This window comes from Penicillium antarcticum (assembly GCF_028974205.1).
Source record: "Penicillium antarcticum strain IBT 31339 chromosome Unknown utg000007l_segment0_segment0, whole genome shotgun sequence".
NCBI classification, from domain to species: domain Eukaryota; kingdom Fungi; phylum Ascomycota; class Eurotiomycetes; order Eurotiales; family Aspergillaceae; genus Penicillium; species Penicillium antarcticum.
Window position 1 is genome coordinate 788,712 of NW_026695305.1, and position 15,695 is coordinate 804,406.

At 48.3% G+C, this 15,695-nt stretch overlaps 5 protein-coding genes across 5 annotated transcripts; 2 read left to right on the forward strand and 3 right to left on the reverse strand.

The window, feature by feature from the left end:
- Nucleotides 1-2,202: 2,202 nt before the first annotated feature.
- On the reverse strand, nucleotides 2,203-6,807 carry N7508_007468 (uncharacterized protein; the record flags this gene model as incomplete). The annotated part of the gene is made up of 1 exon (XM_058465532.1): nucleotides 2,203-6,807. One exon carries the CDS (start codon nucleotides 6,805-6,807, stop codon nucleotides 2,203-2,205), a length of 4,605 nt encoding a protein of 1,534 aa, XP_058317934.1.
- A 2,083-nt stretch (nucleotides 6,808-8,890) lies between these two features.
- N7508_007469 (uncharacterized protein) lies at nucleotides 8,891-9,356 on the reverse strand (the record flags this gene model as incomplete). The annotated part of the gene is made up of 2 exons (XM_058465533.1): nucleotides 8,891-9,175; nucleotides 9,234-9,356. The coding sequence occupies 2 exons, from the start codon at nucleotides 9,354-9,356 to the stop codon at nucleotides 8,891-8,893; spliced, it is 408 nt and encodes a 135-aa protein (XP_058317935.1).
- A 1,578-nt stretch (nucleotides 9,357-10,934) lies between these two features.
- N7508_007470 (uncharacterized protein) lies at nucleotides 10,935-11,535 on the forward strand (the record flags this gene model as incomplete). Its single annotated transcript, XM_058465534.1, has 2 exons — nucleotides 10,935-11,450; nucleotides 11,488-11,535. 2 exons carry the CDS (start codon nucleotides 10,935-10,937, stop codon nucleotides 11,533-11,535), a joined length of 564 nt encoding a protein of 187 aa, XP_058317936.1.
- Nucleotides 11,536-12,841: 1,306 nt separating this feature from the next.
- N7508_007471 (uncharacterized protein) lies at nucleotides 12,842-13,405 on the reverse strand (the record flags this gene model as incomplete). Its single annotated transcript, XM_058465535.1, has 1 exon — nucleotides 12,842-13,405. The coding sequence occupies one exon, from the start codon at nucleotides 13,403-13,405 to the stop codon at nucleotides 12,842-12,844; it is 564 nt and encodes a 187-aa protein (XP_058317937.1).
- Nucleotides 13,406-14,969: 1,564 nt separating this feature from the next.
- Nucleotides 14,970-15,695, forward strand: N7508_007472 (PspA/IM30 family protein; the record flags this gene model as incomplete). The annotated part of the gene is made up of 2 exons (XM_058465536.1): nucleotides 14,970-15,128; nucleotides 15,192-15,695. The coding sequence occupies 2 exons, from the start codon at nucleotides 14,970-14,972 to the stop codon at nucleotides 15,693-15,695; spliced, it is 663 nt and encodes a 220-aa protein (XP_058317938.1).

Below are 15,695 nucleotides of genomic sequence, written 5' to 3' on the forward strand. Positions count from 1 at the left end.
TCCGAAATTGCTCACATTCTATTTGCGATATGAAACACTAAGATGCGATGGAATCACCAGGATGCAATGAAAGGCATCGCTCAAGTACCGAAGCCAGTGGATTAACGTGATAACGTATTGCCCGAGCGACCGAATTGACCGAGAGGCCCCACTAAAAACCCATCTCAAAAAAATAGCATCTCTTGTTTACCACAATAATAATGGTCCACCAACGGTCTGGTCGAAGGAGAAATCTACTAGAGCAGGAGGGCCGTCTTTTATTAGCGATAAAAGCTATAAAAAATGGTAATTATCTCTCTGCTGCAGCTGCTGCGCGGTCTTTTGATTTACCAGTCTCAACTTTGAAGGCCCGCCTTAACGGGCGTGAAGCTGCTTCTGAAAAACGACACAATCGCTTTATTTTCTCTGTGTTTGAAGAGCAATCGATTGAAAATGGCTATTGGATATGGATACCAGGGGTGCTGCTCTTACATTGCCTATGTTGAGAGATATGGCCAATTTACTCCTTCATGCCCAAAAACAATCCCCTCTACGGTTGGTAGAGATTGGGCATCTCACTTTGTCAAACGACATCCAAATTTTTCCACACGATTATCTCAAAAATACGACTATCAAAGAGTTCTTTCAGAGGACCCTCGAATTATCAAAACATGGTTTGATTTGGTCCAAAATCCCATGGAAAAATGGGGTATCACTTCGGATGATATTTTCAACTTTGATGAGTCTGGTTTTGCCATGCGAGTTGGTACCACACAAAGGATTATTACCTCAGCTGAGCACCATGGAAAAAGAACTCTCTCACAAGCTGGGAATCGCGAGTGGGTGACTTCAATTGAGTGCATTAGAGCTGATGAAAGTGTTCATCCTCCACTCTTTGTTTTCAAGGGGAAACTCTTTCCTGAGCATCTACGCATCCCCCTTGATTCAAATCAACTTGGATCTCGATTGACTGTGAGCAAAAATGGCTGGACTACCAATTAAATTGGTTTATGGTGGTTGAAATCTCATTTTATTCCAAATATTGGGAAAGGAGATGGAAAATACTGCCTCTTAGTCCTTGATGGTCATGGGAGCCATCTAACCCCTGAATTCGATCGAATTTGTGAAGAAAATGATATTATTGCTATCTGTATTACTTCTCATGCCTCGCATCTTTTACAAATTTTGGATGTGGGTTGTTTTTCGGTTTTGAAGAGGCTTTATAGAGGAGCGTTTTCAACCATGATGCGGAATGGAGTCAATTCTATTGATAAGGAAGATTTCCTTGAATTGATTGCAGATGGAAGAAAGGGAGCTTTTAAGACCTCTACTATCCAGAATAGCTTTCTAGCTACTAGATTAGCACCATTTGATGCTAGTAGAGTCTGGGAAAAGCTTAATGTATGCCTGGATGAACTTCCTCCTCTTGAGATTCTTCCTAAGCGACCACTCTCTTCTGGCAGTGATAGTGATCCAAATACTCTCTGGACTCTCTCAAAGTTCTCCAAATCGCAATCTCAGATCAAAAAAGGAGCCATCAAACATAAGTTCACTAGCCAGAGGGGCATTTTCAGGAGTCGGGAGGAAGGTCAGGATGATGTAGTTGTTGAGGATGATGGTGTCAGTGAAGATATAACGTATTGTGTAAACGAGTGGAACAGCTAGAACGCCACCTTGAATGCGAAATTTGATGATGATATATATCGACAACACTTTTTATAATTCAGTATTGTGGCTAGTATCTAATTGTAATAAGAGAAGAAAGCCAAGAGAGTTTTAATAAAATTAAATAAAGATTGAAGATATTACCTTTAAATACGGTGTATTTTTGCATTTTTATATATATCTCGGCCCTAAGGTCTCTAAATAATCTAAGGCTCTAATAACATAATTAATTATTACTTCTGTATAATAAATATTTAGCGTTAGTCTTCTTATTATCTGTCGGATTGACAGATACTGGTATGTGCTAGTATTGAGGTGTCCCATTGAGATGCATTGATGTTGTTCTATCTGGATCTTGCTGTTGAAGCGTTAACAGATCTCAGGAGTCGTTCCTAGCGTGTTACGACGCTGGTATGCCGAGCGTACCCCGTTTACCATACAGAGACAGAGACAGAATGGGTACTTGATGAATATCCCTGTTCTTAGTGGTAAAATACCACCCCTCAGTTCGACACACCCCCTCAGCGAGTGCCCTTTCTGCTCTTGCAGATGTGTGCGTTAGACCTCGCCCACCACCAGATGTTGCCGTATATTTTCCATACCCATCGATTGCATGAATTCGAGATGCTTTTGGCGGGGTAGTAGCTTTGTGAGACCATCAGCTACCATATCGGCGGTTTTCACCCAGTGTACGGTGATGCGCTTGCTCTGAACCTCCTGCCGGAGCCAGTGCTGGTGTATGTCAACATGACGGAGCTTCGTGCGCAGTTGAGGTGTTTCTTTTTCGAGGATCCCGATAGTCTGCTGATTGTCGCATTTGATGTTTAGCTCATGCTCAGGATCAAAGCGTATTGCTTTGAATAGCCGTTTCCACATGGCCACGGTCCTGGCAGCTTCTGAAACCGCAAGGAGCTCAGCTTCGGTTGTACTGGTAGTCACCGTACGCTGCTTGCCAGCTTTCCAATCGACAGGTCCTCCAAACATCATACATGTGTATCCTTCAGAGCTTTTTCGATCGGGATTATCAGCGAATGAGGCGTCACTAAAGAACTGAACGGCCTCCGGTATCTGACAATTTTTCTGTGATCGATCACGCGCTCTGTACGCGATCGCCGATGTCCGAGTGCTGTCAAGGTACGAGATGACTCTATTGATTGCATCAAGGTGCTGAGGACCGGGATTTGTGAGGAATTGAGCCAGTGTAGCCGTCGCTTTCGCTGAGTCCGGTCTAGTGATCGTCGTTGCATATTGAGCTGAGCCAACCTTCTCCTGGTACTCGTGAATCTGTTGAGGCGTCGCCTGGCCGTCAAATGGCTTGAGTGGGGTACTAGGGAGTGGTGTATCATATCTGCGAGATCCAGTAAGATGGTAACGGTGAGCCATCGAGGATATATATGAATCCTGACAGAGCCATAGGGCCATCTGTTGTCTGTCACGGATAATGCGTATCCCGAGGAACCACTGCGCCTCTCCCATATCTCGAAGCTCCCAGTGTCTGTTGAGCTCTTCTCTCAGATGTTTGGCTGCTGCATGCTTTGAAGAATGATTTACAATGATGATATCGTCAACATAGAAGAACACCATGATGCCGTCCGCTGCGAAGAGGCAAATATCTTCCTGCACTACCTGCAAGCCTAGAGATGTGAAGATCTTAGACGCTTCTCGTTGCCATAGGCGTGGAGATTTTCGTAGGCCGTATAGAGCTCTAAGAAGCTTCCAGCACTTGGCCTTACCATCTTTCTCAAACCCTGGTGGTAATGAGACGTATACAACCTCATCTAGTAGGCTATTGAGGAATGCGTTGACAGCATCATATTGATATGTGTCCAGATCGAATGCAGCAACTAGGGCGAATACAGCACGCGCGGTTCGCGCTGCGAGAGTCGCTGAGTACTTTTCTTCTGCCGTCATCCGCTGGAGATCTCCTCGCACGCATAGTCTCGCTTTCAGCTTGCTCAGGAACCCATTGCTATCAAACTTGTAGGTGAAGACCCATTTGAGAGGTAGGATCTGAATACTGCGGTCCGTTGGACGCTGTACTACCTCGAAGGTGTTTTTACGAGTGAGTGTGTCAATTTCAAGGCCTGCAGCCGCAAGAAATCCCTTGTGATATTGATGATTGATCATTTCCTTCCAGTTCTGAGGCTCTGAAGGCAGATCATCGCGGTGCACGAGGTTATGAAGGTGAGGAGCGTTTAGTCCTGTTGCGAACGCTGCTAACACACCTTCATGATAGTCCTCTGGCTCTTCTAGCGCGGCGGTAAATGCCTGGTCCACTGGTTTCCTCTTCCGTGCTCCAGAGACGATGTTTTGGTCCGATACATCTCCCACAATATCTCTTGGTGCTCTTGGACGTGCTGTCGCATGTTGTGCGGGCCCTCGATCCCCGGGAAATGCTCCTTGAGATGGTTGCTGCGCCTGAGGCGCCGGCAGAAGCTGTGGCTCTGCCGAGGGTGTTAGAGACGGCGTGACCGTCTGCTGAGGTTGGCCTGGTGATTTCGGTGGTTCAAAGGCATTTTCTTGGCGTTGAACGTCCGGTATAGCTTCTGGTGACTGCTGAGTGCTTTCACTAGCTGGCTCGTTTGTTTCTGGCTGGCTGACACGCTGTGTGAGCTGCTCGATGTCCTCATGCTCATCTTCACCGATTTCCCATGGCATAGCTTCGATTACGTCGCTAATGGGTGGCTTTACTAGTTCTTTGGGGTCATATCGTAGATTCTCGTCGAATACTACGTCCCTGACTTCTCGCACGGCTCCTCTGTGCGGAAACCACACTCGCCAGATGTTCGAGGCTGTGTAGCCTACTAGATATCCGATATCCGCGCGCGGCTCCATCTTGTGGCTCTTTGGAATATCTTGGCGGCGCACGTAAGCGCGGCATCCGTATAACCGCAGATTTGAGAGGTTGATGCGTTGTTTTGGCTGCATGTGATCGATTCCTGTTGCCTCAGCGTACGGAATAATCCACTGACCGTTTGGAAGCTTAGTGGGCGATCTGTTGATGATATATACAGCTGCTTTAACAGCTTCTGGCCAGAGAGCCTTCGGCAAGCCTGCTTCCAACAGTAAGGCTCGTGCCCTCGCAATTATCACCCCCCCAGATCGTTCACCGAAGCTGTTCATCTCTGGTGTGCCCACCACACTGTGTTCCACGATGAAGCCACATTCACGGAGGAAGTCTTCTACCGTGCGGCCGGCAGCGCGCTCGTTGTCATAGCGGAAAGCTCGAATTGGCAACTTCAATTGTGTTATTGCAAACGCGACAAAATTCTTGACTGCATCCTGACAACCACTCTTCTTCTGGTGTGTTGAGGCGGCATGTAGGCGTATCCCTTCGAGGTAGAAGTGTGTCATCCACTTATCATCGTTGTATGCTGTCTCTATCTGCACAAGGTCAAAGTGAATTCGACCATATCTGCCGTACTTGGTTCCATGAGCTCTTCTCGAGATTTGGCGCTTTGCGCTAGTCATTTGACAGACTTCACATCTCTCAGGATTGCCGGCAGCATCATCGACATGCTGACCAATGATCTTGATTCCATCAACGAGTTCTGCAAGTTTCTCGATACGTTGATCATACATATGACCTAGGCGTTGATGCCAACGCTCGGCGGTGGCTGAGGATATTAATGGTTTTTCTGAATGCTTGATTGTAGCGAATCCAGCCGGAATTGGCCGGTATTCGAGTACGTATAGCCCACATTTCTCCTCTAGCTTTGCAATAGGCTGACCGCGGCGAACGAGTGCCAGTAACTCGATATTCATGATGAATCCCTTGCTCTTCAGTCTCGACGCCGAAAGTAGGTTCGTGTGGAATCCTGGCGAATACCGTACGTCCGAGACCTCTCCGATAGAGATCTTTCCGGTCTTGGGGTCTGTGAGGTTCAGTCTGACCGTTCCAAAGCCCTGGATTCTTGTAGAAGCGTCTCCGGTGATGACAGTGTAGTCAGCAGGAGTGAATGAGATGAATCTGTCACGATCGTTGCTGATGTGAGTATTCGCGCCAGTATCGACGATCCAGCTATCCTTTAGCGGAAACTCATCACCCTCTTGCGCCGCTTGTACCGCAAGATTATGCGAAAACATAGAGATAATCTGTTCGGACGACTGCTGATCTTCTGAGGCTGCAAACTGAGCTGATTCGACCTTGGTAAGCTTTGCGATGGCTTCCTGGTCCTGGGGGCTCATCCTCTTGATGAATTCAGGGATCTTCTTCTCTACAGCTTCGTTCGGGTTCCAGCCTTCTGGCCTCTGCGATTTGTTGAGATAATAGCACTGCTGATACGTATGGGCACCATTACCACACGGGCACCGTGTACGGTACGTTTTCTCCGCTGGCTTTGACTTATTTTGACCAGGTTTAGCCTCATGCTGACCATCTAGCGTGGCAAGTGCAACCTTCGACGATCCCTTCTTCGCTGACTGTCCAAGAGCCTTACGGCGTGTTCGGTATGCGGAGATAACGTCGTGGAAGGATATATCGTGTATGAGGATTTTCTCCTGCCACGTGGTACAGAATACGTCATCTATAGGCTGAATAGCGCGCAGGAAGTCTCGAATAGCGTATTTGACACTGTATACCACATCAGGCACATCTGCACACTTTGCTTCCTCATATAGACTCGTCCACTGAGTGAGCCAGTGATCTGTATTGACGTTATTCGTTGGTTGTTTGATCATGGCCCTCCACGCAGCTCGAAGCTCTTCGGTCCGGGTCTCTGGCTTTGGCTTGAATTCACGAGCTAGCCTGACAAGCTTCTGATACGGCGAAACCTCATCGACTGTGAGATAGTGATACTCGGTTGCGAGAGAACGTGTGATTAGGCTGTTCATGCGTGCCATCACCTTCAGCAGGCGCACCCGTTGAGCCTCACGCCTATCATAGGCTTGAATGCGTCGAGTCCACTGGGTAAATTCCTTCTCTGTGAGTTCAAACTCATCCTCCACATCTTCGCGAATACTGCTAGGTTGAGGCTCTCGGGCGGCCTCGGGAACCTGTCGTACGCTCTCTTCTGCAAGATCTGGATTCAGATAGTCCCACACATCTTCAGAGATAGCTGCTGAGCGTATGTGGCCGATCCAGACTCTCCATTGACTTTCCGACCGTAGTCGCTGGTCCTGAGGCACTGCCCTCAGTTCTTCTGAGTAGAGGCCTTCTGACATTCTTATACTGCTTTCCCTTATTGTACTCTATTGTCCTGTTCGCAATCGGTCGTTGGCAACGCTCGCATGTGCCGTTCAGGGGTAACCGGGCGATTCAGAGGTATCCGAGCTATTCAGGGGTATCCGGCACTGCGGAATATTATACACGTCGCTAAGATACAGAGCAGAGAGGTCTGATATATCTTAATGGATATTGCAACGGGCAACCGGGCTCATAACTGTCGGATTGACAGATACTGGTATGTGCTAGTATTGAGGTGTCCCATTGAGATGCATTGATGTTGTTCTATCTGGATCTTGCTGTTGAAGCGTTAACAGATCTCAGGAGTCGTTCCTAGCGTGTTACGACGCTGGTATGCCGAGCGTACCCCGTTTACCATACAGAGACAGAGACAGAATGGGTACTTGATGAATATCCCTGTTCTTAGTGGTAAAATACCACCCCTCAGTTCGACAAAATACGTTAGATATAAACGTAACGCCCGCTTTTTTTCTTCGCTAATTTCTGGTCATTTACTCTCCGGCCATTCCCTAGCCATGAGTTACGGCAAGCAAGAGTATTGTTTATCATTTCGGATAAACCAATTTCAACGTTCTGTGTGGTGTAATGTAATCGGCCTGGTCGCTGCCAATTCAACACTATATGAATGGGCCGTCACTCGCTCTTGAAGGCCAACATTTGCGCGGGATTGACGACATGCAAATCTATGATGATTGAAGTCGTTTAATTCATGATATACAGTAAGGAGAAGCTGTCCTGACACATAAATCCTGACACATAATGTACACTATGTATTCTTAAAAGCAGACATTGAACATGCAAAAGTCATCTGGAAAATGGCGTCATCCACCGGACTCTACATTTTTAGCCGAAAGGAGGGAATGGATTATCTCACAGGAAGAAGACATTAACTAACTAGATGGGTTTCAAAAGAGCAAGCATGGAAGTGAATAGACTCGGACAGATCTTAGCTTCCTCAAACGACTGCGCGTTTGGGTAATGATCTCCAGCACCACGAAGAGGTGTCTGTCCTATCGCTGGAGGCAACGGTGGCATCTTAATCAATGGTAGCAGCAATAAAAGCGCTCAGACATTGAGTCAATGGTAGCAGCAAAAAAAGCGCTCAGACATTGAGTCAGTGGTAGCAGCAAAAAAGCGCTCAGACATTGAGTCAATGGTAGCAGCAGGTGGCACGTCTTTTGAAACTGGGTCGGGCTTTTATAGTTTCAGGTACGGAGATCAAGGAAGGCCACGTACGCAACTCGAGTACCCCAGCCACTCAGTCACTGCCGGGAAATCGGGACCTCACCGCCCTCACAAATCCGACAAGAAAAGCTACTTACCTATCCAGCCCCTCCGCTGGGCACAGTGACTCACCGGTAACTGAGGTCAAATGGCGCTAAGATCCTGGCTCAAAATAACCGATATATTTGTCACTACAAATCTTTTTTGCGGTACCATCCCGTTCCATATCTCTTTTGTGTGGAGGCTTAACTACTTGGTGAATTGATCCCTTTCTGATGGCAAGTCAAACCAAGACCGCCAAAGCTGTCAAGAACGTAAGCAATTGAAACTTTGGAATGCCTAGCGTCAATCAGTATGATCGGAGACTGGGGGAATTCTCCACCGGAAATAGTCTGAACGCTACATATAATGGTTATGAGTGCCGGGCATTCAGTTATTTGTCATCGTAATGGCACGCAACTTAAGATTTTTTTTCTTTTTTTTTTCTCTTTAAATTTATTTGACCGTCGAATCCACCGTGCGAGTATAATAAGTTCAGGAAAGCAGCGCCTCAGGCTGTCGTTGATAACGAGGGTTGGGCTAAGGCAAAAGCCCATCGGGGAAGAATGACTGCTCGAAGCACACCTTCTGCAATAATCAATACCATTCGCTCGATTGGTCATTTAATAGAAAGGATTGACGAATTTACATTAAAACTAGACAAATTTTGACATGTATGATGTTGAACATAGTGATGAAATCTATCGATTTGTTGCGATCCCTCTCGATTTCTTGTATCGTCTTCTCATGCGGAACTCTCAAATCCAAGCGGCAAAATGGTGACTCTGCCCATGTGACTCAGACACTCCGTGCGCGCGAATGCAGCTTGTGGGCCAAGAACTCCGCATCCTGGCGCCAGCGTGAATTGATTTGCTGCTTGAGGTGCAGGATTCTGATCTCGTCGTGTGTGTGCTGTGCAACGAGCCGTTCGATGTAATCCTCGCGTTGCTGCGCTCGATTCCTCCTTCGGCGGCCTTGTTTTTCCTTGCGCTTGTCCCGGCGGCTTTTGATGATTGATATTACTGCGGACTCTCCCGGCTTTGCCGTGAAACACTCCTTCGTAGACTTCGGTTGCCGTTGGTTCTAATGGGAAAAATCAGCTGCACGCCCAAGGCAAGAAACAAAAAGTGGGAAGACCTACCGATTTTGCTTTCGGTTCAGGACCAGTAATTGTTTGAGTGCTCACCGCATAGGCTGGGCCGATAGAATTTTCAAGAACATCATTGGAAGTATGCAGCTCAACATTTGGCGCGGAGTCTGACATCATTGCCTTCACAAATTGCTTGGAGAAAACAAAGGCAGAAAGGTCCTTGTACATCCGGATTCAAAATAAATGAGGAACAAGACGCAGCTGTAAATGATCACTTGCCAGTGGGACGGAGCCCCTTCATACCCTAGTTGTAGACTTTGCCGGATTGACCTGGCGGTTCAGGCTCATGTTGCTCAGACGGGCAATATTGATGAATTGACCGAATAAACGGGTGCGGATACATCATTGTACTGTAGCCTTGGAGCTACAACCCCGATAATCAGTGTCGGAGAGTGAATAACCGGATGCTCCTCGGTTGGGAATCCGAAATCCCGGCTCGGCGCTGCTCATGGAAGGGTGTGAAAGGAACTTCTACTGCCAATATTGTTTATTTGGTAGAAAAGTACGATGGACCTAGTCTCAGGAGCGTTCATCTCCGTGCTGTTGTCTCCCCCTGGGAGACTTGAACAACACCTATCCGTTTCGAGATTGTTTATTCTGTGGCCATAGAGTCATTTCCAGTTTAGAAGTTCTTATTGTGAGGTAGGCAGGTCATTGATCGTTTACGTTTTGAACATTCCGACTGCACCAAATCAACCGACTTCCTAAAAATCTCGTTTGAACGCAGATGTGGTTGACTTTTCCGGCCTTCCATTTGTTGTGGGGCCATGGTTGGTCCCTCGAGCGAGAATTTGTCTACCTAGATTCCGGTCTTTTGTCTCTTGGTTCCGAGTGTATACTGGACACAGGCAACCGTCGCGGCGTTCATCCAGATCGAAGGCGGATTCCAGTGATTAAATTAGTGGAACAACCATGGGATATGCATGTTTTACAGACTTAAACATAAAGCCCGTTTTTTTCATTCTCATTATCTCGTCATTTACTCTCTGGCCATTCCCTAGCCATAAAGTACTGGCCAGCAAGAGTATTGTTTGACCTCGGACCGCGATTTCAACACGCTGTTGGTATAATTTACTTCGCCTAGTCACTGCCAATATTTAGGAGTGGATAAATGGTCATCACCCGCTCCTCGAGGCCAACACTTGCGCGGGATTGACAGTACGCAATACGATGGGTGAAGACGTTCAAGTGATAAACAGTAATGAGAAGATGCTAGTACACATAAAAGTGTCTATGCCCAGAGGGGAAGTTGTACATATGAAAACCATCTGAGAATAGGTGTCATCCACCGGACTTTAGATTTCTAGAAAATGCAAGACAATGTTCATATTCCAGCACGAAGACACTAAACAACTAGATTATGGCAAGACGAATCTAACTATAAGGCATAAACTTGGACAGATCTTAGCTTCATCGAACAACGTTTCGTTTGATTATTGATCTCCAGCACCACGAAGAGGTGTCTGTCCGATTGCTGGAGGCAACTAGAGCATGAAGTGAGCCCAACGCTGTACAGCTGTGGCTCTCTGGTTGCTGCACGGTGAGCTACGGCGAGTCGCAGTAGGTCACGGCGAGCGGAAAGCCCAACGCTGTAAAGCTGTGGCTCTCTAGTTGCTACACGGTGAGTTACGGCGAGTCGCGGTAAGTCACGGTGAGCGGAAAGCCCAACGCTATAAAGCTGTGGCTCTCGATATGCTGCACGGTGAGCTACGGCGAGTCGCGGTAAGTCACGGTGAGCGGAAAGCCCAACGCTATAAAGCTGTGGCTCTCTGGTTGCTGCACGGTGAGCTACGGCGAGTCGCGGTAGGTCACGGCGAGCGGAAAGCCCAACGCTGTAAAGCTGTGGCTCTCGATATGCTGCACGGTGAATTACGGCGGGTCGCGGTAAGTCACGGTGAGCGGAAAGCCCAACGCTGTAAAGCTGTGGCTCTCTGGTTGCTGCACGGTGAGCTACGGCGAGTCGCAGTAGGTCACGGCGAGCGGAAAGCCCAACGCTGTAAAGCTGTGGCTCTCGATATGCTGCACGGTGAATTACGGCGGGTCGCGGTAAGTCACGGTGAGCGGAAAGCCCAACGCTGTAAAGCTGTGGCTCTCGATATGCTGCACGGCGAATTACGGCGGGTCGCGGTAAGTCACGGTGAGCGGAAAGCCCAACGCTGTAAAGCTGTGGCTCTCAATATGCTGCACGGTGAACTACGGCGAGTCGCGGTAAGTCACGGTGAGCGGAAAGCCCAACGCTATAAAGCTGTGGCTCTCTGGTTGCTGCACGGTGAGTTACGGCGAGTCGCGGTAAGTCACGGTGAGCGAACCATTCATAAGACTCGGGGCAGGCTTTGGGCTTTATATTTTCTTGTACGGCACTCAAAGAAAGCCACTTACGCAATTCGATTGTTCTATCTTTCTCCGCTCGACAGAACTACCAATAAAACTTCACTTCCCCAGCCTCCCCAACTCCGTTCAGGCAAGATGACCCACTGACGTTAGTAAGACTATTGATTAGGAATTAACCTTGACACATTCATAAACACGAATCCCCTTTTTCACCACCATGTCAGTCGTGGGACTCTTGGTGAGCTTCTTGTCTGCGGGCGAAATTCACCGAAGTTGAATGACCCCAAGTATGGGAAATTAAGCAATTTACCGCAGTCTTTTTTGAGAGGGGCGGGAGAGGGGGTGCGTGGGATTAAACAATAACTTATGCGGGGCTGGGAGGAGTCTGTTAGTGAGACTTCAAAGATATTTTGCGATTATCCGTTCATGAGTGCGTTCGACTTCCATGAAATGTGCATCCCTAATCTACGCACGCAACTTTGGTGAAGCTTCTTAACCCCTGCCCGCAAGAAAATCAGTGATCTCAATCTCAGCTTTTGGTCGTCTACACATGCTCTGTTTTATCTCCTCGCGTACCTTCAATTGTATTTCAACTGGAAGGTCGGTGGGCTCAACCCACCACAGCAACCACTTCCATGTTCGTGGTTCGTTTTTAGTCTAGTATTTGCTACACCGGGTGTATGGGCATTTGTTAGCGGCTGTCGGTCGCTTGCTGGTAAATTTTGTGGTTTCTTGATTTCAGGACGTTGTTGGCTACGTTTACAGTACAGCATGGAATACTACCTGTCTCAGATATGTGAAATGGAAAGTATATTCAAGTTCGGGGTAATCGAACTGGCTTTTTGGGAAAATAGTCATTGGACAGGACAAGAAATAATGGGTGTTCGTAGTCACATTATATGTCGTGCGCATGTATATATTCAGTCCCAACACACTGTATTCTCTAATTCACTTACAACATCTTTATTCACCCTTCCTATGGATATTTTGATACGGGAAACATACCTTGATTACAAGGATGTTATTTACATTAATTTCCCGCCTGTTCTATGACTGGTTGTTGGAATATGGTGACAGTGATAGATGGAAAATGGTGGGATAGTTTGGAGTAGTTGAACCCCCGAATTGGGAAGATTACATAAGCTCACTGGCTGCACGTGGGTGCCCATGGGTCGCGTCGTCTTCCTGTGGCGAAATCTAAGCACAGCTTTGCCAGTCTAATCACCCGAAACATGCCTCCGTGTCTTGAAGTGAATACTTCTCAATGGTCATACGTCATGCGCGAATCGACGCTCCCACCTCACGGGTTCTGGTACACCTCTGGGACGCGTTGCGCAATCTGAGAGCAGAATGTTGACTGATTTGACAATAGAGGAAGCTTCGACATGACAGTCGTGGAAGAACTTTCGCATGCTCCTCTCATAACGTCGATGAAATTGCTCCTGCTGCCTTAGTTGCTCGCGTAGGCCCTGATTTTCAATTTGGCCCTGGGTTTGTTGGCATACAAGCTGCTCGTTTCGAATTACAAGCTGCTTGTTCTGAATTCCAAGCTGCTCGTTTTGGATTTCAAGCTGCTCGTGCTCTACCTGAAGCTGTTGCGCTTGCTTCCATCGTCTCTTTCTCCTCTTTTCCTTGTTTTTCTTGCATTGGCCTGGGCGGCGCTGGGTAGTGGACGCTGCCGTAGACTGGTCGGACGGAGATTCTGTCCATTCTGGGCTTTGCGTTTCTGGGAGACTGTGCGCCGTGGCCGTCGCCTGTGAACAGTTATAATCGAGAAAAGTGAACAGCACGACCACACCAAAGGGAGTGATAATGGAACGACCTACAGGCATTGATTTTCGGTGGACTGTGGCAGACAAGCGCGAGGGCTGAACATGGGTGGAGCGCATAGAGTTCCTGAAGCCAATGCTGGGAGCCTGTGGTCGACAATATGGTGTTGGACGGGCCATTGCTGGTACGTTTGCACTTCAGTCCACTGGGGTACATGAACAATGAAGAAGAAGCATGTCCTGGCGAGGAGCGCGAACGTTAGGCGTTGGGGGTCAGCACGTGCAGAGCACGGTCATTGGGACCATCCGGGAGATTTGGAGCTTTGGTACGACCGCGGGGATTTCACGTCAGAGCGCAATGACTGGTATTAACATAAAACCACGGGCGATTAATTAATTCTATCGTGGATATTACCATACAAGTGGCACAGGTATTCAATAGCGCGATATCTAGACCCACCTCCAACCGTTTGCGGACCGGTGATGCAGATCCAGCATTGATCGACGGAGAGGTTTTCGTGATATTGCTCGCACCTGGTATTTTACTCTCATGTCCTTTATCGGGCCGATAACACCCCAGAGCTGTGAAGACAGTCATGGGAAACGAGGGGCGGCTAGTCACGAATACCTCCATCGGATTGCGGCTAGCGCTAAAGCGAGACTGTGAGCATAGAGCGTTTGTGACCGTGGAAACCACGGAACTTGGGCAAACCAGGCTAAACATCTCTAAACATCTGGTTTTCTCCTTTCATCGTCCTGCGTTTCCTCTTCTGGTCATCCTTAGCGACGAAGCTCCCGTGACAGAGACTGAAGCCACGGACTCTGTCCCAATTCAATATCGCAGTCAAATCCACTACATGAGGTAGGCTGGACGGAACAAGCCGTCTGGAATCCAGTTTCTGGCCCCATCGTTGCATTGGGTTCCCTTAGCTCGCGACGAGCACGGAAATAGCGTATGAAAGTGGCTATGGTAGCATCCATCGTCCGTTGTTGTCCATCTGCTAGTTCGCATTGCTCGGATATTGACCGAAATGCTATTGATCCTCCGGGCCCACGCGGGCTCACAGTGTGTCGAGGCTGGAATCCGAACTATAATTACTTCATTCACTTGTAACTTTGGGCCAAAAAGACGGTCTCTTAAGTCGTCCATTGTGTACGACACGGAATACCCAACTCTTCAGGGAACTAATGTCTATTTGTCCCATCCTGAATTGACCATTGGTGAATATTTGAGCATCTGGCCAGTGTGTATATCGTAGAATCGGCGGCTTGACAAGTTCAATTCTCTTCTATCATAACCATGATTGTGGAGACGGTACCCCCCCCATGTTTTACACAGGGCGGCTGAACTGGGACTGTGTTCCACTGTTTCCATGTTTTCCCACGGGTTGGTGAATTGACACTGTCCGGTCATTACTGAAACTGAGGTGCTGAGGATGTGGTACAACCGGGTGAAACCGTAATTCGTGTAAACCACTTTGGTTATTTTCACACTGCCACTGGATTTAAGTCTTCTATTACCCGCCTCGACTGATGTGGCCCCAACTTTTTTTCTTTCTCTTTTGTGTGGTGCGGGTCTTTCACTTCTTTTGCGACGTTCGTCAAGTCATCGCTCACTATGCCCAAAATGCCAACAGCCTCGCGCAATCCTGCCGCGCAAGCTCCCACCAGGGTTCGAAAGCCACAGGCCGAAACGTCTGCCAAACGCGCTGTGCGAAACTTGCCGGCGACTGGCGCTGTGCGATCTAAGCCCGTTCCACGGGAGGTCCAGTTCCGAGAGACCTTGGTAAGCCAGTCAAATTCTCCGTCCTGATTTGGTGGTTGACTCACTCATCCGTTCAATATAAAGAAGGCACATGCCACCCACCCGGAAGATCATGTTGATTGCATCAAGTTACTTGAAGCAGCCGAAGATGACCATCAGCAGCGCGCCGTCCGCCTGAAGGAGAGCCATCAGCAAGTTGTCGCGGAAAAAGCCCAGTTGTCCGCGAAAGTCCGCCAGCTTACGTCGGAGTGTCGCCAGTTGAAGGGTGAAAACCGTACTCTGAAAGATAGCTTGGAATCAGCGACCAGCCAGGACCACGTGCCTCGGGGGGAATACAAGGATGCCTTGAAGGGCCTCCAGAACTCCGCTTCGTCGTTGTTCAACCAGATCACGTCCAAGATCAACGAGAGTGACCAGGCATACTTTTCCACTCTCCTGCCTGACCCTGATGTGGCCCAGAACTGGCAAGACCACGACGCAGGCTATCTCCTCAACCCTTCAGATATGCCGGCACCACCCATTCCGGGCTACCCTTCGTCCACCTTGCCCACCATGTCCCAAGTCGATCCATATGCGCATCTGCCTTGA